At 37.9% G+C, this 26,199-nt stretch overlaps 1 protein-coding gene across 8 annotated transcripts in view; it reads right to left on the reverse strand.

The window, feature by feature from the left end:
* The window catches only part of TAF1 (TATA-box binding protein associated factor 1), an 81,000-nt gene that overhangs the window by 49,013 nt on the left and 5,788 nt on the right, over positions 1–26,199 (reverse strand). For 5 of the 8 annotated variants that reach the window (XM_079124893.1, XM_079124889.1, XM_079124892.1 and 2 more), the window contains exons 5-25: positions 25,705–25,946; positions 25,173–25,391; positions 24,509–24,727; positions 23,944–24,151; positions 21,839–22,015; positions 21,255–21,382; positions 21,047–21,154; positions 20,742–20,915; positions 20,113–20,286; positions 19,802–19,906; positions 16,606–16,806; positions 16,304–16,445; positions 15,572–15,702; positions 14,738–14,818; positions 9,131–9,280; positions 8,842–8,961; positions 8,394–8,569; positions 7,201–7,379; positions 5,498–5,711; positions 4,879–5,044; positions 2,470–2,681 (exon numbers count right to left, since the gene is read on the reverse strand). In XM_079124893.1, the coding sequence (XP_078981019.1) occupies positions 2,470–2,681; positions 4,879–5,044; positions 5,498–5,711; positions 7,201–7,379; positions 8,394–8,569; positions 8,842–8,961; positions 9,131–9,280; positions 14,738–14,818; positions 15,572–15,702; positions 16,304–16,445; positions 16,606–16,806; positions 19,802–19,906; positions 20,113–20,286; positions 20,742–20,915; positions 21,047–21,154; positions 21,255–21,382; positions 21,839–22,015; positions 23,944–24,151; positions 24,509–24,727; positions 25,173–25,391; positions 25,705–25,946 (3,526 nt within the window). The remainder of the gene's footprint in view (positions 1–2,469; positions 2,682–4,878; positions 5,045–5,497; positions 5,712–7,200; positions 7,380–8,393; positions 8,570–8,841; positions 8,962–9,130; positions 9,281–14,737; positions 14,819–15,571; positions 15,703–16,303; positions 16,446–16,605; positions 16,807–19,801; positions 19,907–20,112; positions 20,287–20,741; positions 20,916–21,046; positions 21,155–21,254; positions 21,383–21,838; positions 22,016–23,943; positions 24,152–24,508; positions 24,728–25,172; positions 25,392–25,704; positions 25,947–26,199) is intronic. The other 3 variants (XM_079124890.1, XM_079124894.1, XM_079124888.1) reach the window with 2 other exon arrangements.

Here is a 26,199-nt window from a genome sequence, read left to right on the forward strand (position 1 = left end):
AAGTACAGGGTCATTTCAAGAGATGGCAGAATGTGGCTTAAGGAAGTAAAATTTAGGCCATTTAGCACTGAATTTAATGATGTCAATTATAATACATTGAATTTTAAAAGGAGAGGAGAAAACTTTTTTTTCTTAATACCAGGGATTGAACACAGGGCCGCTTATCCACTGAGCAATGTCCCCATTTCTTTTTAAAAAAAAAAAAAAAAAAAAATTTTGTTTTAGTTGTAGGTGAACACAATACCTTTATTTGATTTTTTATGTGGTGCTGAGGATCGAACCCAGGGCCTCAAACATGCTAGGTGAGTATTCTACCACTGAGTCACAAACCCAGCCTCCCAGCTCATTTTTTGAGACAGGGTCTCATGAAATTGAGGAGGCAGGCTCTGAACTTGCCATCATCCTGCCTCAGCCTCCTGTGCAACTGAGATTACAGGCATGCGTCATTGCATCCAGCAAGAGAACACTATAGAAAAATTCCAACTATTGTAGAGGGATGTTAGAATTAGAAAAATCACCCTTTTGTAACCTACAATGAAGTAACTGAGCCAGGCGATGATAATCAATGAGTGCTAAAACCAGTGAGATTATTAGGGAACAGGTTATTCACCCACATTAATTATAAAGAGAAAAAAATTATTTACCTTCATTAAAATATCAGGGAATCACTACATTAACAAAATGACCAAACTAGCAATGACCAAATTACAGGCTTTCTGATATGGTAAAGTATAGAATACCACCCCTATGTAATGACATTAAATGACTGGCAAAAAACATTTAATCTGAATCTAATCAATTACAAAACAATCAGATAAATCCAGAAAGTGGGATATTTTATGAGGCAACTGGTCTGGACTCTAAAAACTTCGATGTCACAAAAAAAACATAAAAGGTAGGGAAGAGAGTTCTAGATTAAAACGAGACCCAAAATTTATTCAATGCCTGAACTGGGATTGGATCCAGAATGGGGGTCAATAAAGGACACTGGGACAATGGTGAAATTGAAATAAGGTCCAAATAGTACATATTACTGAATTAATATTAACTTCATGAGATGTGACAATAGTACCATGTTATTATATACCTATTCTTAGATGTGTGAAGAATTTAGGAATAAATGTTATGGTTCCTGTAACTTACTACCAAGTGGTTCAGAAAAAAAGTTTTAGGTATACAAGGATAAAGCAAATGAAGCAAAATGTGAACAATTCAGGGCTGGGGTTGTGGCTCAGTGGTAGAGTGCATGCCTAGCATGTGTGAGTCACTGGGTTTAATCCTCAGCATCACATAAAAATAAACAAAATAAAGGTCTATCAACAAGTAAAAAATGTGAACAACTGCTGAATTAAGATGAGTAAATTGAAATTTTTCAACTTTGTTTATATAACTTGGGTTTGAACCCATGGGCATTTTAACATTGAGCTATATCCGTAGCCCTTTTTACTTTTAAGACAGATCTCACTAAGCTGCCAAGGCTGGCCATGAACTTGTCATCCTCCTGCCTCAGTCTTCTAAGTAGATGGAATATAGGCATGTGCTTCGTACAGCTGAATTCTTTGAACTTTTCTATAGGTTTTGAAGTTTCAAACTAACAAATTGGAAAAAACAATTTCAGAACAACATTTTATTATCTACTAAACTCTCTGAGGACCAGAGACAAACAAAAGCATAGTTCATGTCTCCTCAAAGTCTTTGGATCATCTATTATCAAAACACCATTGATTAAAAAAAACACACACACACACACACCATTGAGATCATGGACCTTACAAATATAAGTGCCTACTACTTCCACCTGTTATAATACACCAGGTACCATACATACTATATGCTTTACAGTCACTCATTTTAATTTTTTTTTCCTGCTTCTAGGTATTGAACTCAGAGAGGCTCTACCCTTGAGCTATGTCTCCAGTCCTTTTTTATATTTTTAATTTTTAAACAAGGTCTCATTTAGTTGCCCTGGCCTCTTAAATTGCTGGGATTATAGGCTTATCCTCTTAACTACCTGTTAAGGTGGTTTTATTTTGCAAAATGAAACTAAGAAAAGTTAGGAAGCAGCTGGGCATGCAGTGGCGCATGCCTGTGACCTACAGATTAAGGAAGCAGGAGAATGACACGTTTGAGGCTAGCCTCAAACTCAGGGAGACCCTCACAACTTTGTGAGACCCTGTGTCAAAAAAAAATGGTAATTTAACTCAGTGGTAAAGCACTCCTGGGTTCAATAACAATACAAAAAAAAAAAAAAGGGAAGAAAGAAAAGAATGCCCAAGGGCAAGAACCGAAGAATAATATATGCAATAATTTTCATGACTGGCAACAATTTCTGAGGAAAATCCATTAAAGTTCCTATACCCTTAATTCCACTTTAGAGAACACCAATGCATCTACCACCCCTGCCACCCACCAAGACCATCAATTTCCAGCAGGTCTCTCATGCATCACTCCCTGTCAGGTATCACTTACCTTTCAATTAATTGTTTCCCCAAGACAATCTTGGTACCTTCCACTTTGATAAGTTCTTCATTATCATTATGAATGACTGTCTTTTCCAACTCCTCTTCCTGCTCCTCTGTCATGGCAACAGGGTTGGAAGGTGGAGCATTTGTTTGATAATAAAGGGGGCAGAATTTATTTGTCCTCATGTGCCCAATGGCACCACATGCTCCACATTTCAGCTGCAAAAGAAAAATATCAACATGTTAGAGTTAAACACTTAATAATCAGAGGTAAACAAGTAAGAAACATATATAAGGTAGGAAAGAAACAAGGACCATTTCAGAACTTTTACTTGAATAGAACTATTATGTACCTATCAACAGCAGCCACTGGAAAAAAGTGCATGTATACAAGTAACGCATGAAAAATAAAGTGAAATCTGGAGGCTGAGCATTTCTTTTAAAAAAAAATTAAGGCAGACATCAATGTTTATTGCAGCTCAATTCACAACAGCTAAGCTATGGAACCAACCTAGGTACCCTTCAACAGATGAATAGAAAGAAATTGTGGTATATATACACAATGGAATATTACTCAGCCTTAAAGAAGAAGGATTTCATGACATTTCCTGGTAAACGGATGGATCTCGAGACTATCATACTAAGTAAAATAAGCCAATCCCCCCAAAATAAAATGCCAAATGTACTCTGATATGTGGAGGTTAATACACAATAAAGGGGAAAGAGAAGAAGTTCAGTGGATTAGACAAAGGGGTGTGAAGGGAAGGGAAGGGGGAAAGGAATAGGAAAAAGAGCAGAATGAATTGGTCATAACTGTCCTAAGTTCATATATGAATATACCACCAGTGAAAACCCACATCATGTACAACTGCAAGAATGGGATCCTAATTATAATGTTATATTTTATGTACATATGTCAAAATACACTCTACTGTCATGCATATCTAAAAACAGCCAATTTTTTAAAATGTAAAAAAAAAATCAAGGTAGGACAAAGACTGTTGGAAGCTCAAGTACAGTACACTAGCTGGGTAAACACCTGGGCCCAGGTCAAAATAAGAAAAGTGCCAATAGTATCAGGCATCCATCTCAGTTTTGCAACTGAGTGTGGCTCTGGGACCCTAGACTTCATTTTCATCTGTAAAATGGGACCAGCACTATGTCCCACTTATCTAATATCCTGTATAAGAAGACTATTAAATATTTAATGACTTCAAGCAGTTACTAACAGAACTTTACAGTTACCCAATATTTTGCATCCCATAATTTGCATCACTTAATACAACACTGTGAGAGTTACCATTTTATAGAAGAGAAAATTGGTTTGGAGAAGTTAAGATCACAGAGCTATTAAATGGCAGAACCAGAATTTGAATCCAGATCTTCTGTTTCCAAGATCATAGCTCTATCCACTGTACCACAGTTACCTCATCTTATGGTGCACATTACAGTCACACTGGACAGTAGTACCTGGCATCCTACCTAGGATACGCAAAACAACCTGTATGATATGTATGCTTTATCTTTGTTACTTTTAAAAATATGCCCAATATTTTTGGTAGGGGGTTATCAGGGATTTAATCCAGGGGTGTTTTGTCACTAAGCTACAATCCCAGCCCTTTTTATTTTTTAATTTGACACAGGGTCTAAGTTGCTAAAGGCCTTGCTAAATTGCTGATACTGGCCTTGGATTCGTAATACTTCTGTCTCAGCCTCCCAAGCTGCTGGGATTACAGGTGTGTGCCACCATACTCAGGTGTATATACATAACTGATTGACTGGTACCAGGAATTGAACTCAGGGGCACTCAGTCACCAAGCCACATCCCCAGTTCTATTTTGTATTTTATTTAGAGACAGGGTCTCACTGAGTTGTTTAGTGCCTCACTATTGATGATGGTGACTTTATAAACTTGTGATTCTCCTGCCTCAGCCTCCCAAGCTGCTGGCATTACAGGTATGTGCCACAACGCCCAGCTAATATCCACAATTTTAAAAACAGAATAGGGGTAGGGATGTAGTTCAGTGGTAGAGTGCTTGCCTTTACATGCACAAGGCAGTAAGTTGGATGCCCAACACTAAAGGAAAAAAAATAAAAGTATGCATCTGTGTACACATACACACATATATATTTACATATATGTGCATTCAAGTTCATATCAAACAATCCAGCAAATGTATACCAACTCCTAGAAATATTTCAAGTGAAGTATAAATGATACCCAAAGACAACAATAGCATCAGATTTGGTCTGGTGTCACATTATTACTGATAACACCCAAATAACCAAATCAATTCCAACTATCTTTCCACAATACTACTCTCATTCCCAGCAAGGGAGAACAACAAAATTTAAGTGAAAAGGGATGCTTTCTTCCTTTGCTTCATTAGTTTTGATCACATCACACTACACTTACTTTTAGGTCAGGACGCTCCTTCATCTTTTTGGGCTTCTTCTCAGGAGGTCCCTTAAGCTTCTCCTTTTCTTGGTTCCGCTTAAGCCTTCTCAGTTGCTCTTGAATTCTCCGCCGTTCTTTTCGCATCTCTTCTCGATGCTGTTCATCAAAAAGGGCAAATTTTCGACTGAACAACAGGGGGGAGAAATCATAGGACCATAAGCACACCCAAACCAAGAAGATTGCCCTGATAGCTAATATCTCAGAACAAAAATAATCCATCTGGACCAAGATAAAAGGGGAAACACGCCATTCCTTTTTCCCTTGCCAGTCCTCCATCTGCAGATAAGCACCTTACTCAGAGAATAATCCCTGAATAATCCCCAAGATTTTTGTAAACCAATCAATCAAAATGCAAAGAACCCTGGTAGAACCTGACATGCCTTTATTTTACAGCAGAAATAGAATGTTCTCAATGATTTGGCTCTGTTCAAACTCGAATATCTAAAGGAAAGATGGTTCTCAATTCAGCTGGCTTTCAGGGACAACTGTGCCAAAACCCTTCACTAAAATTCAAGCATCTACCTTATCCCCACCATTTTTCTCCCTATCACACTTGAAAGTGATAAATCAAACTCACATGAATTCCTCATCTTTTGTGGTCCGTATGCGCACATAGGCATCAATGACAGCTGGTTTTCGGACTGTCTCACAGCGAACATACTCTTTCCCCTCTTCATCTCGAAATGTGCGATAAATCTTGAGACAGCGGCCAGTGGCAGAAGAGTTAAGACTAGTCACAGAAGCAGTGTCATCATCTCTGTGATTGTTTCCTGATGCTGCTGAGCCTGCTGCTGTAAGGTAGAAAAAGATTTCCAAACATTCCCCCTACCACCCAAATGGCCATTTTCTTGGGGCTGAATGGAGACATGGTACTTCAACATGCCATAAAGCTATGCTTCTACAGAAAGCATCGACATCACCACCAGCTCCAAGAGTACACTGATTTGTCCTTTCCTGGCTTTATTTTACCACTGCCAATTTTGGTTTTTACAAGTACAAAAGGTTCTGAAAAGACCTCAAAGAACAATGTGTTAGCTATAGGAGACGGAGAAGTAACTACATTCTGATTGTCTGAATAACAGGGCAATAGAAAAGTACAAGCAGGCAGTAGTTGATGAAAACACCCAAGCAAGCACTCAGGAGGAAAAATGACACCAAAGAAATAAGCCCAGAGTCTTAAGGCCTAGTGTATACTTCTCAAACTTTAATAAAAATAGGAATCACGTGGGGATCTTATAAAAACGTAGATTATAATTCAGTCAGTCTAGAGAAAGGCCTGAGACTCCACCAACTTTCCAACAAATTTCCATTTGCTATAGGTACTGTGGTTCAGGACCACACTAGCAAAGACCTAGAAGACCACATTGGTGGAAGGGCTATATCACATCTTTACAAAGCCAGAACAATGAAATTACATAAAATTTTTTACAGGGTGGGGGGAACAAAGGGAAGACTAGTATAAATCTTCATTTTTAGCTTTTATCATTTAAGTACTACATCCAAGTTTTCATTTGGTTTCGTTTGTGGTACTGGGGATTGAACCCAAGGCTTCATGTATGCTAGGCAAGTACCCAAGTTTTCAACTACTTGCTTGACGTCTAACACTCGGAAGTAACATGGGAACCTCAAACTCCACACATTACACATTCTCTTCCAATGCCTGCTTCTTTCTCTGAAATCAATGGTACAAACATCTTTCTAGTAAGTAAGAATGAAATCTTTAAGGTGGCCTTAATTTTTTCCCTCTTCATTCCCACTGCCCATATCCCAAACCCACTTCTGGTAATTATCATCATCCTCACCCTCTGCAAATGGCTGGTTATTTTTTTAACTCTTTTTAGCATCTAAGACTCCTCTGATAATCTTCTGAAAGCCATGACTCTTCTCAGAAAATGCACATTTGCAAAGAATTTTACATATAATTTCAGAGGGTTCAAGGACAGCCCCCCAAATCCATCCAAAGGTTTTGTATTAGTAACTGTTACCCTCTAGGATAAATGCCCAGAAATCTCACTTTAAGTACAGAACTGATAACCCCGGCTTGGCCAGGTACTTGATACAGAGGCAACAGTGGATTGGCCGCATCTCTTCAATTTGTCCCCCAATGACAAACCTAGAATCCAGTTTGCAGAAAACTTTCTACCTCATCTACAGGCTTTTTCACACTTATCCCCTACTTCTTATGCCTCCAGCTTTGCCTCAGTTATATAGTCTGCAGTTATTTATACTCCTCTTTTGATCCTTTTCTTTCTTGTCTGTCTGTGAAGCCACTACCCTCACCCAGTAGCATCCGCTGTAGTTCCTTCCGCTCCTGCTCCTCCCGCTCACGTGACAGTTGAGAGCTGGTTTTCTTGTTCTGTAACATGTTCTCTATATTCTTTCCCATTTCTTCAAAGTCACTGTCTTCAGCTGAGCTACTGTCTGTGTCAGTTGATAAGATTTCAGTTGATGACAAAACCCTAAAAAAAAGAGAAGAAAAAAACACATTAAGACCAGGGAAATATGAAAGTACACAAAGAGCTAAAGAGACAGGGATGTAGACAAGAATAGAAAATTGGGAATTCAACTTTCAAAGAACATACTCAAATTCACTAAAACATGAGCCCCTTAATAAAACAACTTTACAATTTTCCTAGACATAGAAAAGCTGAGGAACAAAGCAACACTTGCGTATTTTATTTTTCCAATACTGGGGACTGAAGCCAGGAGCCCTCTATTCCTAAGCTACATCCCTAGCACCCCTGCTTTTTAAAAAAAATTTTGCAATAGGGAGGTGTGGTGATGCATGCCTGTAATCCCAGCAACTCAGGAGACTGAGGCAGGAGTATCACAATTTCAAAGCCAGTCTCAGCAACTGAGTGAGACCCTAGCTAACTTAGCAAGACTGTCTTTCAAAAATAAAAGGGCTAGGGATGTGGCTCAGGGGTAAGCAGCCCTGATTCACCAGGCCAAAAAGAAAAAAGTTTTTGAGATAGGGTCTCACTAAGTCGCTCAGAGTGGCCTCAAACCCACGATTCTCCTGCCTCAGGAGTAGCTGGGATTATAGGTGTGCTCCACCACACCTTGCACTTGGGTCACTTTTAATAGCACACTACCATTCTCTCACAATTAAGCCTTCAGAGAAAACCCTTGTATAACCACCAGGATCAAGTAGGCCTTCAGAGCTGCCATGGAACCTACAGCAAAAACCTAGCACTGCCTGACATTCAAAACCTTTAACAAATTGAAGAGAGCAGGTATTATTACAACCAGATATTATGTTAATATCTCAGATATCTGACCACATAGGTTAAGTAACCTCTTTTTCATTATAAGAATGTCTGGGGGCTGGGGATGTAGTTCAATAGTAAAACACTTGCCTACATGGTGAGGTCCTTGGTTTAATCCCTAGCACCTCAAAAAAACAAAACAAAACAGAGACAATCCCTCCCCTTCTTCCAGCTTGAGTTTTCTGCAGCAATGAAACAGCATACTTGTTCTGTAGGTCAAAGATGCGCTGACATTCCTCTTTGTAACGTTCTTGATGCTCAGCCACAGAAAACCTTGATCCACGGGCAAATTTACTCATGGGCCCCTCTCCAGAGCGGGCCTGTTCTGTTGACATTGTGCGTACCACGTCGATCACTTCCCAGCGGGATAACTTCTTAATCTACAAAACGGATGCACAAATACACACAGATTTCAAAGGACAAACCAAAGCACATTAATTATAGAGACAGACCCTCCCCCCCAAAAAATCATTCCAAAGCAGATTAAACAGAATGCTCTTGGAAAGCTAACTTCTGAAAAAGTACAGAAGACCTACTATAACCTACACTACAAAGTTCCTCAACAATTCTTCCTATCTGCTTCCTACCTTTTCTCTGTGTACAAAGTCTCTAGGAGTCACCAAGTTTTAGTTTTCCTCTTTTATACACTCACCTCTTCTTCAGGCACACCAAATTTACGTAGAAGTTGCTTGGCATTTTTCAGAGAAAGGCGACGAAGGTCTGCATCTGTTCCTGTCACTGTCTTCTTCACTGGCTGAGGCTCCTTATCATCCTACCTCAAACAAAAACAAGTGAGAATCCTAAGATGAACTCTTTATAATACGTATGTAAGTCATTCTGCCAAGTGAACTACTCTTCAAGCCCTCTACTCCATTCATCTCTACTCCATAATCCTTGTTTCTTCCTCCTCTGATTTTTTCCTCCTATAAATCCTATCTCACCTTCTGCTGTGTTGGTTTGTTTGGAATCTTCACGTAAGAGAATCCTTCACCACAACCTGTGGGATCAGCCACCCCAGTCACCTCCAGGAGACATTTGCCCTTCATGGCAGCAATGAATGCTCTTGTGGTATTCCAAGGAGCAGTGCGAACCTAAGGTAAAGAAAAAGATTCTCAGAGCTGTGGGAAACATTTGCTCTATGTCCAGCCCTTACCTAGAAAGGCAGAATAATTATAATGAGCTTTCTTAAATAGTCCACAAAGATCAATAGGCAAATAAGACTGCCTAATATTCAGCTCTCTACATTCTTATGGCATTTAAATCATATTAAAGAGGTCAAAAATATTCACTATGATAAAGAATACAAGAAACAGTGGTATCCTTCTGACCATCACTGAGCATTCTCAAAGACAGTGTTAACCCCACCTTGTGATACATTTCACTGTCCAATTGCTCAAACAGCTTCTTTAAGAATGTCCTAAATTATAATAAATCACATCGTTATGTACAACTATAATGCATCAATAAAAAACGTGGAAAAATGACCTATATTATGCTGGGCCTGGTAGTACATACCCATAATCACAGTTACTCAGGAAATTGAGGCAGGGGGATGGCAAATTCAAGGCCAATCTCTGCAACTTTTTGAGATGCTATCTCAAAATAATAAATAAAAAGGGCCGGGAATTAACTCAGTAGAAAAGCAACGCTGGCTTCAATCCCTACTACTGAAAAAAAAAAAAAAAGAATGACCTGTATTATGAAAACAGGACGTTATGTTTGCTTTAAAGCAGTGGCTACAACCATAGTAGCACTAAACCAAAGTCCATTCAGTCCCTGCTAGTGGTTTGATCAAAAAGCATCTACTGAGCCCATAAAATAGAGAATTAAGACAAGCAGTAAGTGTGCTTACCCACAAAGACCAGAAAAGAGTATATAAAACCAGATAGAAAATGGCTAATTCTCTATTCAAAATTCAATCTTGAAGGCTAATCACATAATTCTTAACTTCTGAAATTCTTAGACATCCACTCATTTTTCATTCCAACCTTAGATTCAGTACAATGCTTGTTTTTAACTGATACATAAAAACATAAAAATTATACTCAAATGGGGTACCATGTTATGTTTAGATATATGTATATATTATGTAATATTTAAATCTGGTTAGATAAGTATTTCCTCAAATATCTACCATTTTTATGGTGAAAACATCCAAAACCCTACCTTCTAGTTTTCATTGTGACCTCATTTTCTGCTACTTTTTATAGTCATTCACTCAGTTAACAAATACATATTAAATACCTACCACATGACAGGTACTACTTTCCTCATGTTAGTGAGGGAAAAGCGAATAGCCAATCCAGTTCACTACAATCAGTGCCATAATAAAGTAAAAGGTGCAATATGTACATAAAGAAGAAAGGATCACCCAATATGAACCCAGAGAGAAAATGAGTTCAAGATTCAAGGAAAGTATCTTAATATAACTTCTAGATGAAGGTCAGATAGTAGAGAATGATAAATTATTCTGGGCAGAGAGAATACATTTGAAAAATTCTGAAAGGCAACAGAAAGAAATTTAGATAAATGAATTAACTTCATTATGTTTGGAGCTTAAAGTATAAAACAGGCACTGCCAGGAAATGAAAGGAGATTATCAGCATTAAATGCAGGACTCGAACCATTTAGTCTTAAGAATTATAAACAATTTCTTTCTTTAAAAAATGAGGTGCTGGGCTGGGGATATAGCTCAGTTTGTAGAGTGCTTATCTGTCAAGCACAAGGCCCTGGGTTCAATCCCCAACACGGCAAAAAAAAAGAAAAAAAAACCACACACGCACAAAAAAAAAAATGAGGTGCCTTGGGGCTGGAGTTGTGGCTCAGCGGCAGAGCACTTGCCTACCATGCATGAGGACCTGGGTTCAATCTGCCACACCACAAAAAAATAAAATAAAGGTATTGTGTCCACCTACAACTAAAAAATATATTAAAAAAAAATAATGTGCCTTGCAGGTGCAATCGCCCATGCCTGTAATCCCAGCAACGTGGGAGGCTGAGGTAGCTGGATCACAAGTTTAAAGCCAGCCTCAGCAGCTTGGCAAGGCCCTAAGTAACTCAGTGACACCCTGACTCAAAAAAAAAAGGGGGGGGGAAGGGGGGGCTGGAGATATAGCTCAGTGGTAAAGTGCCTCAGGGTTCAGTTCTCAGTATCAAAGAAAAAACAAAAAAGTGAGATGCCTGAGAAAGTTTCTGGGAGTTCTGGGCAGGTGAGTGATATGATCAAATTCCTGTTGTAAAAGATCATTCAACTCCTTAACATATGGTACTGTAGTAACTTGACATTCAGTTGCAAAAAAATGAACCCTAATTCTTACTTTGTGCCCAATATAAAATGAACTTAAAAATAGAACTATATGTAAGATCTAAAGCAATGAAACTTTAGTAGAAAACAAAGGTCTTCCAAACTTGGGTTAGAAAAAAATTTCTTAGATATAACAGAAAAATCACAAGTGACAAAAGAAAATAATGACAAGTTCAACTTCTGCTCTTCCTACAGAAAACAAGCCAGACTGGGAGAGAATCTCTGCTAATCGTATACCTGATAAAGGACTCATTTGGAGAATAAAAAACAAATCAATAAGAAAACAATTAAAAATAAAAATAGAAGAAATGACAGACACGTCAACCAAAGATGATATCTAGATGGTAATAAGCACATAAAAAGATGCTTGATATTCTTAGCCATTATGAAAATACAAAAATAAAAAAGAATTTTTTTTGAGATGGGATCTTCTATATTGCCCAGGCTGGCCTTAAACTCCTGGGCTCAAGTAATCCTCCTGATATGGCCTCCTATGTAACTGGTACTACAAGCACATACCCCATTCCTGCTTCAGAAAATGAAACATAAAACCAGAATGAGAGACCACACCTACAAGGAAAGCAATAATAGTAATAAAAAAAGAGAAATAAGTTTTGGTGAGAACACAGAATAACTGGAAACCTCCTACATTGCTGTTGGGAATGTTAAATTGCATAGTCCCCTTCGAGAAAAAATACAATAATTTTACAAAAGGTTACATATAAAATTATTATGTCTCACAGCAATTCCATTTTTAGGTATTTGTCCAAAAGAAAAAAATAAGTATAAAATAGCTTTATTCATAATAGCCAAAACTGCTGGGCATGATGGTTCACGCTTATAATTCCAACTACTCAGGAGGCTGAGGCAGGAGCATTGCAAGTTCTAGGACAGAGTGGGAAACTTAGCAAGATCCTCAGCAGCTTAGTGAGACCCAATCTCAAAATAAAAACTAAAAAGGGATAACAATGTAGCTCATGAGGTGGAGTTGTGGTTCAGGCTGGGGTTGTGGCTCAGTGGTAGTGTACCTGCATGGCATGTGTGAGGCTCTGAGTTCTATACTCAGTACCACATATAAATAAAATAAATTCATTGACAACTAAAAAATATTAAAACAAAAATTGTACAAAAAAGAAAAACAAAAAAGAACATAGCTCAGGGGCAAAAGCATCCCTGGGTTCCATTCCCAGTGCCAAGAAAGAAGAAAAAAAATACCAAAAAACTGGGAACGATGGGCTGGGGTTGTATCTCAGTGGTAGAGCACTTGCCTAGCCTGTGTGAGGCACTGGGTTCAATTCTCAGCACCATATATAAATAAATGAATAAAATAAAGGTCGATCAACATCTAAAAAAATATATTAAAAAAAAACTGGAGGTGCTGGGGAGATAGCTCAGTTGGTAGAGTGCTTGCCTCACAAGCACAAGGCCCTGGGGGTTCAATCCCCAGCACCGCAAAAAAAAAAAAAAAAAAAAAAAAAAAAAAAAAAAAACTGGGAATGATTAAAATATTCCTCCAATAGTGATTCAACAAACTGGTAGTTCATACAGAGGAAAACTTTATGGAACAATAAAAGAAACAAACTATTGATATACACAACAAACTTCACCAAATGGTGCTTGGAGAACTGGATATCCACATACCAAAGGATGAGATTAGTTAGACTACTCTTACAATATATGTAACAATTAACTCAAGACAAATCAAAGACCTCAAAATTAAAACTAACACCCTTAGAAGAAAATACAGGAGAAAAGTTTCATGAGATTGAATTTGATGATTTTTTTGGATAAAACAAAAACATGAACAATAAAAGTAAAAATATAAAATTGAACTACTTTAGAATGTGGATCAAAGGACACAATCAGTGAAATCAAAAGGCAACCCACTTGAAATGGATGAAGGTATTTGCAAATCGGTTAATATCCAGAATAAAGAATTTCTACAAATGAATTATAAAATATACCAAACAACCTAATTAGAAAATTGGGAAAGGACCTTAATAGATATTTCTCCCAAGAAGATATACATATGGCCAAAGGATACATGAAAAGATGCTCAATTTCAGTCATTAGGAAAGTATAAATCAAAGTCACAATGAGATATCACTTTACATTCACTAGGATGGTTATTTTGGGGAAGTTAAGGCAGGAGGATCACAAGTTTGAGAACAGCCTCTGCAACCTGATGTCAAGTACTATCTCAAAAAAAAAATAAGAAAGTGCTGGGGATATAGCTTAGCAAAGATATGAAAAATATCAGAACCTTTGCACAATGCTGGTGGAAATGTAACATGGTGCAGCAGCTATGGCAAACAGTATGGACAAATTTTTTAAAAACTTTAAAAAACACAAGTACTATAATCATAATTAGTACATTATCCATCAATCTTATTTCCCAAAGAACTGAAAGCAGAAATATCCGTATACATGTTCACAGCGGCACTATTCACAATATCCAAATACAGAAGCTACTGGAATGTCCATCAATGGATAATGAACATACAAAATGTGCCATTCGTATACAATGGAATATTATTCAACCTTACAAAAGAAGGAAATTCTGGGGCAGGGGTGTAACTCAGTGATAGAGTATTTGCCTAGCATGAGTGAGGACTTAGATTTCATCTCTGGCACCACAAAAAAAAAAAAAAAAAAAAAAAAACAAAAAAACAATGAAACAAACAAAACCTTTGAGGTATCTAAAGAAGTCAAAAATCACAGAAATAAAAAGTAGAATGTTGGTTGCCAGTGGTTGCAGGGAAGTAAAAATGGAGTAGTTTATTGGGTGCAGAATTTCAGTTTTGCAAGATGTAAACAATTCTGGAGACTGATTATAAAATAATGTAAATGTACTTAACAATAATGAACTGTTTGCTTAAAGACTAAGATGCTAAATTTAATATTATGTATGTTTTAAACATAGTAAATAATTTCACTGACCTAAAATTGTAGAAAATGCAAAGCAATCTATATTGACAGCATGCAGATCAGTGGTTACCAGGATACAAAGAGGAGAGAAGGAAAGGAAGAGGCATAACAAAGTGACTTGGAAGAGGGACAAAGAAACTTGCAGGTTAGAGTTAACACTCATCTTTGTAGTGAGAATTTCAGAGGTATGTCAAAATAGATCAGATAGTACACTTTAAATATGTGCAGTTTATCATATGTCAATTGTATCGCAATTAAGATGTTTCTTTAAAAAGATAAATGAAATGTTCTAATAAAAGTAAGCATGAAGTCTTACTTCATCATCAATCTTCATCTGGAAATCTTCCTCATTTTCTTCTTCTGGTGCAAAAAAGGACTTCTCGCCATAGCCAGCATCCTGGAAGAGAACAATTTCATGCAATTGCAAAAATTCTATTGAATACTAAGTAGAGAATATCAAAGCATATCTTGCATAGAGAGCAAATTCTACAAAGTCTTCAGTTATATATATATAGGATATATACTTTATATATATAGTATATATATATATATGTATAGAATATATACTTTAGTATATATATACTTTAGTATATATCCTAAGGCTATCAGAAGATACATTATACTGCCCACTTCAATGAATTTACTAGCTGATATAGGGATAGTTAGGACCCCCCAAAAAAAAAAACCACTAAACAGAGAATCTCACTTTCCCTGCTTATATGCTCATCCTACAGAGACTAAACTAACCACCCAAATGGATAAATGATTTTCAAAACAAAACAATAAGCCTAGTCAGGCATGGTGGCACACACCTGTAATCCCAGCAACTTGGAAGGCTGAAGCAAGAGGATCACAAGTTCAAAGCCAGCCCCAGCAACTTAGTGAGATCCAGTCTCAAAAAAATGAAAAGGGCTAGGGATGTGAATCAATGGTTAAGAGCCCCTAGGCTTGATCCCTGGTACCAAAAACAAGCCCCAAGTCATTCCTTAAGTCTTCCCACTGATGTTGTAGATATATTCTAGTTTCCCCCAGAATTGATATATACAGAAAGCACCTCATGCAGTTTGAATTTCTAAGTAATTGTTAATAACCTAGTAACTATCATTCCTAAGTCACAGGCCTAACCAGTGCCAATAAGAAAGTTGCTCACCTTCAGTCGCTGCTCTGCAGCTATCATGCTATAATAAGCGCAGCACTGCTCTGGTGATACCATGGCTCTGATCTCCTCTTCAGTTGGTAAACGAAAATCAGACTTCAGTACCCACCAGTTTGAATCCATCCCTAGAAAAAGATACAAAAAACCATTTTGAATTCTGAAGGTTCTGACATTCATTGACAATAAAAGTAGAGCAACCTAAGACTGAAACAGGCAAAGCCCTAAATGGTAACAGACCTCACCAGACTTAACATGATTATCTGACCAAGAAGTCCTGTTAAATTTCCAGAATCTCATTTAAAACATCCAACAATCACACTGAATTCCCTAGTGATCAAATGTCATAAAAGCAATCAAAAGCTGGGTACATGCCTGTAATCCCAGGGACTTGGGATGCTAAGGCAGGAGGATCTCAAGTTCAAGACCAGCTTCAGCAGTTTAGTGAGGCCCTAAGCAATTTAGCAAGACCCTTACTCAAAATAAAAAATAGAAAGTGCTCAGGATGTAACTCACTGGTAAAGTATCCCTGGGTTATTCAATCGCATAAAAAAAAGCCACGAGAAAAGCAGTGTAAGCCTCCATAGTTAGATGATTTGCTGCTACCTTCTCCCTTTAAGGGCCATCAATCTATTTTATCAGTTGTATGCTTATCCTTTAACTCAAAGTCATCACAATTCTTTGAAATTATGAGAGAATTACAAGAAGAAAAAAAGTCACGCTGATGACCTGTGCGTTTGAAGTCAGCACAGAGCTTTAATCTCTTCCGGATGCTGCTTTCTGAATGGGAAGGAAAGGCTTTTTTTATATCTTCCATTCGGATCCTCCGAGGCCGATCTTTACTCTTCCAAAAGAGGCGGTAAATAAAAACCTGCCCAACAAACCAAATATATCTTATTAGGTAAAGGATAGAAATCCTCACAAGGATCCCTTTCTCTGCTGAGCTTAGATGTTTTCACTTTCCTGTGCCCCCAAATCCACATACCCCTTTCACGTGCATCCTGACCCCCGCCCCATACTCCCATTTTTACCTGTAGAAAGTCTCGAATATGCGTATTGGCCCTTTTGGAGTTAGGCCCAGGAACTTCAAACAAGGGACACTGCTGGCCAACCACAAAAATATCTACTAATTCCCGAATATAGTAACCCTGTCTTGTCCGAATGATCAGGAAGTCAGTTTCTGGCATCTTATGAAGATAAATTGGAGCACGAAAAAGGTTGTTCTCAAATGCCTAACAAAAGTAAACACAAAAATCAGACAGATAATTCCTAGGAAATTCAGTCAACTAATGACATAGGAAAATCAAATTTGCTCCTCTTCATTAGTCTAAGGTCTATCCAATAAAATAAATGAATTATCATATGGATTACCAAACAAGGTCAGACTTTAACTCACTGTCTTTTAGAGTCAGAAAGGAGAAAATACAGGATTTGGATGCAGATGAGGCTGGCTCTGCCATTCGTTTTATGAAGCCAGATAAGTTATTTAATTTCTCTGAGCTTAATTTTCTACAAAATATATTTAAAATGCCTACACCTCACAGGATTGCTATGAAGATTAGATGTAAAAATCACTTTGTAATAATCTAACAAGTATCATGCTATTGCTCTTAATTACACCTAACACACAACAGGTGAGATCAAAATATTTACTGAGGCTGGGCATGGTAACACACATCTGTAATCCCAGCAACTTGGGAGGATGAGATAGGAGGATCCCAAGTTCAAGGCCAGTCTTAGCAACTTAGGAAGACCCTAAACAATTTAATGAGACCCTGTCACAAAATAAAAATTAAAAAGGGATGGAGATGTAACTCAGTGGTAAAAAGCACCCATGGGGTTCAATCCCTAGTACTGCCCCCCAAAAAATACCAACCAACCAAACGACAAAAGAACACAATTTATAGAATTAGTACATTAGTTTAAAAAAGAACAACTAATGAAATAGTATACTGGAGAGGACAGTTAAACACAGGAAAAGAGCAGGACAGGGGACAAGAAAACAGAAATGAGAAAAGTAAGTTTAAGTAGAAGTCAGATGGGGATCAACAGAAGAAATCTATGAGTCTAAGAAAAATCTTGCCAGAAAATTCTAGGAGCTGACAGAGGAATGATCTTCATTATATGGATGTGGAAAGAAATATCTGAATGTGAAATGTAAACAGAAAAAATATTACAGAAAAACATAAAAGGATCTTTAAAAGATTATAAAAGAGCAGGTGTTGTGGAAAAACCCTGCAATTCCAGCAATTCCAACAAGGCTAAAGCAGAAGGATTCCAAATTTAAGGGAACTCAGACCCTGCCTCAAAACAAAACTTTAAAAATGGGCTATTGTCAGGCCATTATTCCACCAGTTTGGGACGCTGAGGCAGGAGGATCGCAAGTTCAATGCCAACCTCAGCAACTGAGCAAGACCCTGTCTCTAAATAAAATATACAAGAAGGGCTAGGGATGTGGCTTAATGGTTAAGCACCCCAGGTACAATTCCAAGTACCAACAAAAATGAGTCTTCAAAAGTCACAAAAGAAGAGCATGGAGGGACAGGGCACAGTGGCACATGCCTGCAACCCCAGCAGCTTGGGAGGCTGAGACAGGAGGATCACAAGTTCAAAGACAGCCTCAGCAATTTAGTGAGGCCCTAAGCAAGTAAGCAAAGCCCTGTCTCTAAATAAAAAGTAAAAAATGGCAGGGATGAGGCTCAGTGGTTAAGTGTCCCTGGGTTTAATCCCCAGTACCCAAAAAATAAGAGGGGGGAACCAGGCATGGTGACACATGCCAGTAATACTAACTACTTGGAAGGCTGAGACAGGATTATAGGTTCAAGACCAGTCTGAACAGGTTAGTGAGAGACCTTGTTTTGAAAATAAAATTTGAAAAGGGCTGGAGATATAGCTCAGTGGTCCTGCGCTTGCCTAGCCTGTGTAACCCATTAGGTTCAATCCTAGTACTGCAAAAGAGGCAAGCAGGGAGGTGGGCAGAGGAGGATGATGGATTGATTAAAAACCTCAACAGAAGGTTGTAGGGAGAAGAATGTTAAAAACAATATAATTTTCAAAATCTGGTCTAAGGGGGTAGAGAGTGTAGCCCGCTAGTAAAGCACAAGCTTTCTAAGACCCTAGGTTCTATCATCAGCAACACACACACATACCTAAAGAGAAATGGAATATAAATGTGAAGGATAAATAAAAAACTGGAGAATAGGCAATAACAGTAGTGGAATATATTAGGTAAACGAGTAAGGAAAGGCTGGGATTGTGACTCAGTGGTAGAGCACTTGCTTCGAATGCATGGGCACTGGGTTCGATCCTCAGCATAAATAATAAAATAAAGACACTGTGTCTACAGCTAAAAAAATTTTAAAGAAAGCGTAAGGAAAATGGTAAGGATTGGCAAAAGAAATGAGTTAGGGCTGGGGTTGTGGCTCAGTGGCAGAGCAATTGCTTAGCATGTGTAAGACACTGGGTTTGATTCTCAGCACTGCATATAAATAAATAAATAAATAAATAAATAAATAAATTAAAGGTCCACTGCCAACTAAAAAATATTTGAAAAGTGAAAAAAAAAAAAAAAAGAAATAAGACAAAAATCAAGGTAGAACAATGCTAGAGATTTCCTCACATCATTTGTGGACCTCCATACTTTCCCATAAATTTGCAAAAGTGCTTATCAGAAGGCCTGTCTGTACCCATTCCAACAAAAATGAAAAAAAATCATGTTTCACTATCACAGAACTATAGATGGTCCCAACTGTGATCCAATACTCACAAGGACCACAATTTGTTATCAAAATATACCAATTTTACACATAAGATTTACACATTCATAAATTACATTGTTATTAATCCTACGTTAACTTCCCTATGTCACACAAACATTACTGGGTTTATCAGTGTATACTTATAGAAAACTTCTTTATTTAGCTTCAGAATAATGCAGTTAGGGTTTGGGAGTGTGTAGTTCAGTGGTAGAGTACTGTTCAATTCAAAGAGACCCTGGGCTCAATCATCAGCACCACAAAAAAGATAGATAAAATCAAAAACCCCACTCGATTAAGGGCCAGTTTTAAGAAAAACATTATTTAAAAAAAATTTTCAGATTATACAGATCTTTCCTATACTTGACACACATTATAGTATCTCAATCAATTAGAATTGGTTATTTCTGGGCTAACTAGCTCCTCATCTATCAATTTCCTTAGCAAAAGAGAAATAGGAAGAATTCTTCACCTGTAGTAACTGGCCAGGATGAAGAGAACCCAGAAAAGGAGATGTATGGCAGTAAACAGTTTCCCCATATTTACAATCTGGGGCTCCAGGATCTTTTCCAGGTTTCTACAAGAAACAGCAAACTCAAATTACTGACACAGAATATAATCAACAAACCTATACATAATATTCCATGAACTTACTAATATTAACTACAAAAAGATACTGCAGCTCCCAAGAAATTTATAATATAAAAATATTCACAGACCATTGATATATAATTATAACTATTCTGATAAGATTTTTAAAAAAATTTTTTAGCAGAGACTCACCCGTTTATAATAGTTTTTTATCTTGGTTGCCATGCCAACTTGCATCATTAAAGGCCCATTTTCCTCACTGTATTCTGCAAGAATAAGATCTCCATCTTTGCCTGTGAGGTCCTGAGGTGTGCGCATAAAAAACATCTCTCCACCACCTGAAGCTTGCCTCTCTTGTTCTCTCATCTGTCCAGAACAAAGAAAATACAGTCCAGCTCCTGACAGGACAATAGCTAAACACACTGATGTCATTCAATCTGAGACAAAATAAAAAAAGATTTTACCTTGCTATATTTTCAATTCCATTGTGAAAAATTTTCAAACGTATTAGTTAAATTGTAAAAACAGTATTATGAACATTTATCCCACTATCTTGATATAACTTTATATTTTTCCGTATTTGTCTGTAACTCTCTCTAGAGTCTATTGAGCCATTTTTGAAGGCTGCAGTCACCATGATGTTTTACCTTGAAATATTTTTATATCTCCCAAGAATTAGGATGTTTTCCTAAATAACCAAAATAACATTCCATCACATCTAAGAAAATAAATAATAATTCCTTCGTATAATATTTAATACATCCCAATTTACATCACAATTCTTTTATAACTTCTTTTTTCTAACCACGATTCAGATATACCTTGGCCTTCTTTTTGATGTGTTTTAGCAAAGGCTGGACTGAGTGGGGACCTGGCTGAGATAATGCCCCAAAGGAATACTTTTTCAGAGGAGGGCGATGAAACTGCCGAAGCTTGATAGGGCCCATGTGGGTGGGAAAGAATGGCTGCCGTAATTCCACAGCAGGAATTGAGTGCTAAAACAGGAAATAGAAGATGTAAAATTAAGTACTAATTTAGTAAATTAGCCAAGGCAGGATCTACCCACATCCTCCATCAGAACAAAGCTTTGGATTCCCCTCCACCACTGAAAAGATGCTATTTGTACCTGAATAATATTCCCTCCGAAAGTACCTCGAAGACCCTGTTGCTTGGGGTAATAGTACTCATCATTGGAGAGATTCCACGGATCTTTCACTTCTGGCTGAGACATGTTCTAATGAAAGACCATAAAATAAACCTTAGTCAGACTACTCTTCTCCATTTCCTTTCTTTGTTCTTCTAAACCCCAACTACCTTTTTTTCTCTTAACAGACCTGCTGTGGTTCTTCCTTGATGACTCCTGTTTTCCCTAAGAGAATTCGACTCTTCTTTAGAGATGACTCTTTCTTACTCTCCTTAGAAGGAGAATTAGAAGTAGCCTCTTCTTTCTCATCAGGAATCTCTGGGGATAAAACAAAAATGACTCTGGAATTGATAGCCCACTGACATCTTTGCAGTTCTTAAAGGTATCTCATCCCATCCCATTCACTCTCATTAAATTATATGCCAGACATCTTTTTTCTCCATATTTTTGTTAAGCCACAGTAGTTGTAGATAATGGTGGAATTTGTTGTTACATATTTGTACATGCACAAAAAATAACAATATAATTTGGTTAATATCATTCCCCACATGCCTGACATATTAAAGGAGTTACTTTCTCATTATTTCTACATGAATTTTCCCTAAACAATACACAAATACTAGAAAGAGAGCCGTAACTCTGCTCTCTCAAACTGTTTCCTAAAAATTTATAGTTTTGACCTTCTCCAACCCTTCTGATTTCCTCTTGTCCCTTGACTTTAGCAGCAAGCTATCAATGATAGAGAAAGTACACTGGCCTCTGTCAGTAACATACCCAAAATTAGGTTTTCATCATTGGGATCAAGTGTCAAAACAGGAGGCTCCAACAGCCGGGGCATGGCCTGAGCATCCCAAATGATATTGTCCTCCCAGCGTCCATACACCAGATCCTCATTATCAATGGGGAAAATGGAATACCAAGGTTTGTCATCATCCAGAGTAGCTGTAAAACCTAGTCCAAACAGGAAGAAAAAACAGCAATAGACAAAACTTTTATGCTCCTTTCAATCATCACGCTAGCAAAGAGAAAGCAAATGTTAATCACTCCTGTAGCTACTAAAAAGGAACCTATTAAATGTATTTCTCAATTTTTACAAATTGTTGCTGCCAAAATGTTCATTGCAATATTGTTTGTAATAGTCAGCCTAAATGTTTAACAAAGAACTGGCAAAGTATATTATGGTAACAAATGATATGGTAAAACATGCTAACAGTTGGTAATCCCAGTGGTTTAGGAGACTGAGTGAGGAGGATTCACAAGCCAGCCACAGTAACTTAGCAAGGTATTGTCTCAAAAAACAAAAAGGGGGCTGGGGAGATAGTCGGTAGAGTGCTTGCCTTGTAAGCACAAGGCCCTGGGTTCGATCTCCAGCACCCAAAAACAAAAAAAAAAAAAACAAAAAACAAAAAAAAAGGGCTGGGGATGTAGCTCAGTGGATAAGCGCACCTAGGCTCAATCCCCAGTACCAAAAAAAAAAATGCTAACAGTCAATGACAGTAAAATATATTGACAAATACAACTGGAAAACAATAAGTCATGTAACAATACTACATAACCAATGTCATTATTTAAATAGAACTTAACTGAAAAGGAGAAAAATCTACCTCCTAAACTACATTAAATACAAGTATTGGCAAACCATAAAATATTCATAAGAATACTATGTAACCAATGACTTTAAGTAGAATTGAAACAAGGGAAAAACCTATTTCCTAAAAAATTTAGATTTTTTTTCCAAATTATAAAGGTAATCCAAGTTAATAAAAACAACTTGGGCCTGGCATGATGGTGCACACCTTTAATCCCAGCAGCTTTGGAGGCTAAGGCAGGAGAATCTCAAGTTCAAGGCCAGCCTCAGCAATTTAATGAGGTCCTAAGGAACTCAGCAAGACCCTGTCTCTAAAACTTAAAAAGGGCTGGGGATGTGACTCAGTGGTAAAGTGCCCCTGGGTTCAATCCCCATAAGAGATTGGTGGGGGGACCCCAATAACAAAACTTGGAAACTTTAGAAAAATATAAAAAAAACAAAAGTTGTCCGTAATCCTCCAAACCAGAAGTAACCACAGTGAACCCTTTAGTAAATTTCCTTTTGGTAAGTTTTCTGGTTATACAGCCTGCTTCTTTTTTCATTTTTATAAACAGGATATCAGACACACTGATTCATACTTTTTCATTTAAAACGTCTCCCATGTCATTAAACACTTTTTACAAAGAACTATGAAATGATATAGAAAAATATGCTGAGAAAAGTACAATATACAAAACCGTACATACAGAAATGAGCTCAAACATATAACCGGTGATTTTCTTTTTGACACTGTACTGTATTTTCAATGTGCTCTACATTAAGCATTTTTAAACCTATTTGAGAGAAAAAGAAAATTCTAGAATTACAAAGACAAAGGGGCTTCAGGGGCTGGGGTTGTGGCTCAGTGGTAGAGCACTTGCTTAGCATGTGTAAGGCACTGGGTTTGATTCTCAGCACCACATAAAGAAATAAAGTTAAAAAAAGATTTATACATTAAAACAATCTTTAAAAACAAACAAAGGGGCTTTAGAAACGAAAGTATATTATAAAGATAAAGCTTTGTTAACTTCAAAATGGCTGTTGCATTTTTCTAGTAAGAAATCAGTGAGTTGGGGATGTGGCTGAATGGTAGAGTGCTTGCCTGGCATGTGTGAGGCCCTGAGTTCGATCCCCAATGCCAAGGGGGGGGGGGAAAAGAAGCAAAAAAGAAAAATAATTGTTAGTGACTAGAATCAGAGCTCAGACCCAAAACATTTCACCATCCCTCAGCAGCCCAAAAGATCACAGCTAAAGCTACTTAGGATGATTGAGATGAAGGGCAGTTCTCAACAGAGCCATCACAGAAACACACCTTGCTGAACATTGTAAGCCATGGCATTCCTAGTCATACTGGAAGGAAGCCAGCCTGCCAGGCTTGCACGCTGAGGTTTTGTCCCTTTGTGTTTGACATCCTCCCCATCCCAGATGATATCATCCTCCCAATGCAGCTGTGTCACCATGAGGAAGTTTTCATCAGCCAGAAGATCAGTGCCATTGCTTTCCTCAAGTTTCCTAAATTCCTGTAAAAGTAGGAAAAGAACAAGCCCTTGATTGGTCACCGGTGAAAGTTCCCACTCCAAATTCCACACCAGAGGTACATGAGACATATCAAAAGTGGGGCTTTACTTGAGAGAACCACCTGATAACAGAAGAATATCTTCTTCCTCTCCCATTCCTAGTCTGGAACACCTTACTGCACAAACAGAATCCTTGGAATGGGGCCTAGTTACCAGAAATAACATACCATACCAAACCAAGCAAAAGCCTTAAACACCTAAATCGCCTACCAAGTATCTCCCTGTCTAAAAAGTTGTAATAAAATGAGGATAATAGTACTAGGCACACAGATTCCTTTCCTACATATCAGTGTTTCTCACCTCCATCATTCTACATTTTATCACAGGTTCATGTTCAGTCTTTCTCAACTTGAAGCCATAGTCAAATCCACTGCCATCTTCAGGGACACTCAGCATATCATACCACAGCCGGGCGGGCCCATAACGCCACTCAGCCACTCTTGGTTTGGTATCTGTCACTTTATCTATATCTCCAGTTGACTGGGAGAACTTGGACTCCACAGGAGCCATCATTGTGATCTGTAACAGAGAAAGGTAGTAGAAAGGGGAGAATTTTCCTATTCCAGATATCCTAAGTCTATAAGGAATTAACAATCAAAAAAACTTAGAGAAGCCATGAGGATGATTCTTGACCAGGAATCTTTATCTGCAGTTTGAATGTTAAAATAAAAATGGAGGTATATCATGGCACATTCTGCCTGCTATTCAAACCTTTTTATTAAGCAGTGTATCACCATCTGCACCATCTTACCTGGGACGGCTACTCCCACCCAAATCAAATACTTTTCTATTACAACAGGGAAGGGACAGTCACTGGACTTGACTCATGATTGATTAATCATTGATAATTAGCACAAAACCCTGTCTGTTGAGGTGTTATTTCCAATTTTGACACAAGCTAGGTAGGGAGAACTCTTATCTTTTCCCCTTAATAGGCCTTAACCCAGTTTTCTATGTTGCCTACTTCATCATCAGAGAGACACTGCTCTGGAGGTGGTGGTGGAGCATAGTCATAGTTCCACAAAGACCTCTGGATGACTTCTGATTCTACTGAACACTCCACTTCCTGGATCTGTTCTTCTTGTATCAGTTCCCGATGCTTCTTTTTTCTCTTTCTCCGAGCACTCCGCCAAACTGATGGGACGTTCTTCCCTGGTCCAAAAAGACGTAAGAAGCGTAACACCTAAAACACAAGACACATTACTATGTCAGAGACTCAATGTCAGATAGGAAATAGCGGCTTTTGTGTTTGAAAACTCTCAAGGTCTATTCTACTATAAAGAAGAAATGGAGGAGTGCTACATTCAGATTTATAACATACACCACAAAAGCAGTGTTCTCAATAATTTTAAACAGCTTTTATACAGATAATTGTATGTTACTAAATAAGGAAACCATTAAATCTTATTCATTCTATACTCAGCATCTGAACAACAGAACTCAGTATCTGGAAAAGGTCAGTGGTTTGCACTGTGGACGTTCTCCACAGAAAGTACCTTTCCAGGCCGAAACTCTGGAAAAAGTTCTGTGACACTTGGCAACAGCTTGGTGGCATCATGCTGCATAATCCCAGCCAATGGTAAGGTCAGCTTTCCATCCTCACACTCTGCCTGTGTTGCTTCCTGAGGTCCCATCTCAGATTCTGAGTCAGAGGAACTACTGAAGTCCACTTTCTCTGAGGCCAAAGAGGAAGGGGCAATGATGGAGGGCAAGATGATGCCTTCTCCATCTTCAGACACTGCAACGAGGAAGAAAAACCCCTTTGGCATATAACTGTTAGCATAATTCCTCAAATTTAGCCAACACCCACTCTAGCCTAAATGCATGGCTTAATAGCAGGGGATAGAGTCCCAAGCACCCAGATTACTAGTATGCAACCCAGAAAACTTATCCAACTCATTTCTTCCCACCATTCCCAACTCACCTTGTACCTGGTACCCTAGGGTTGTGATGAGAGAAAACAAACACTATTACTACATTTACTACTTTCC

The sequence above is a fragment of the Sciurus vulgaris genome (genome assembly GCF_902686455.1).
Source record: "Sciurus vulgaris genome assembly, chromosome: X".
Taxonomy (NCBI): domain Eukaryota; kingdom Metazoa; phylum Chordata; class Mammalia; order Rodentia; family Sciuridae; genus Sciurus; species Sciurus vulgaris.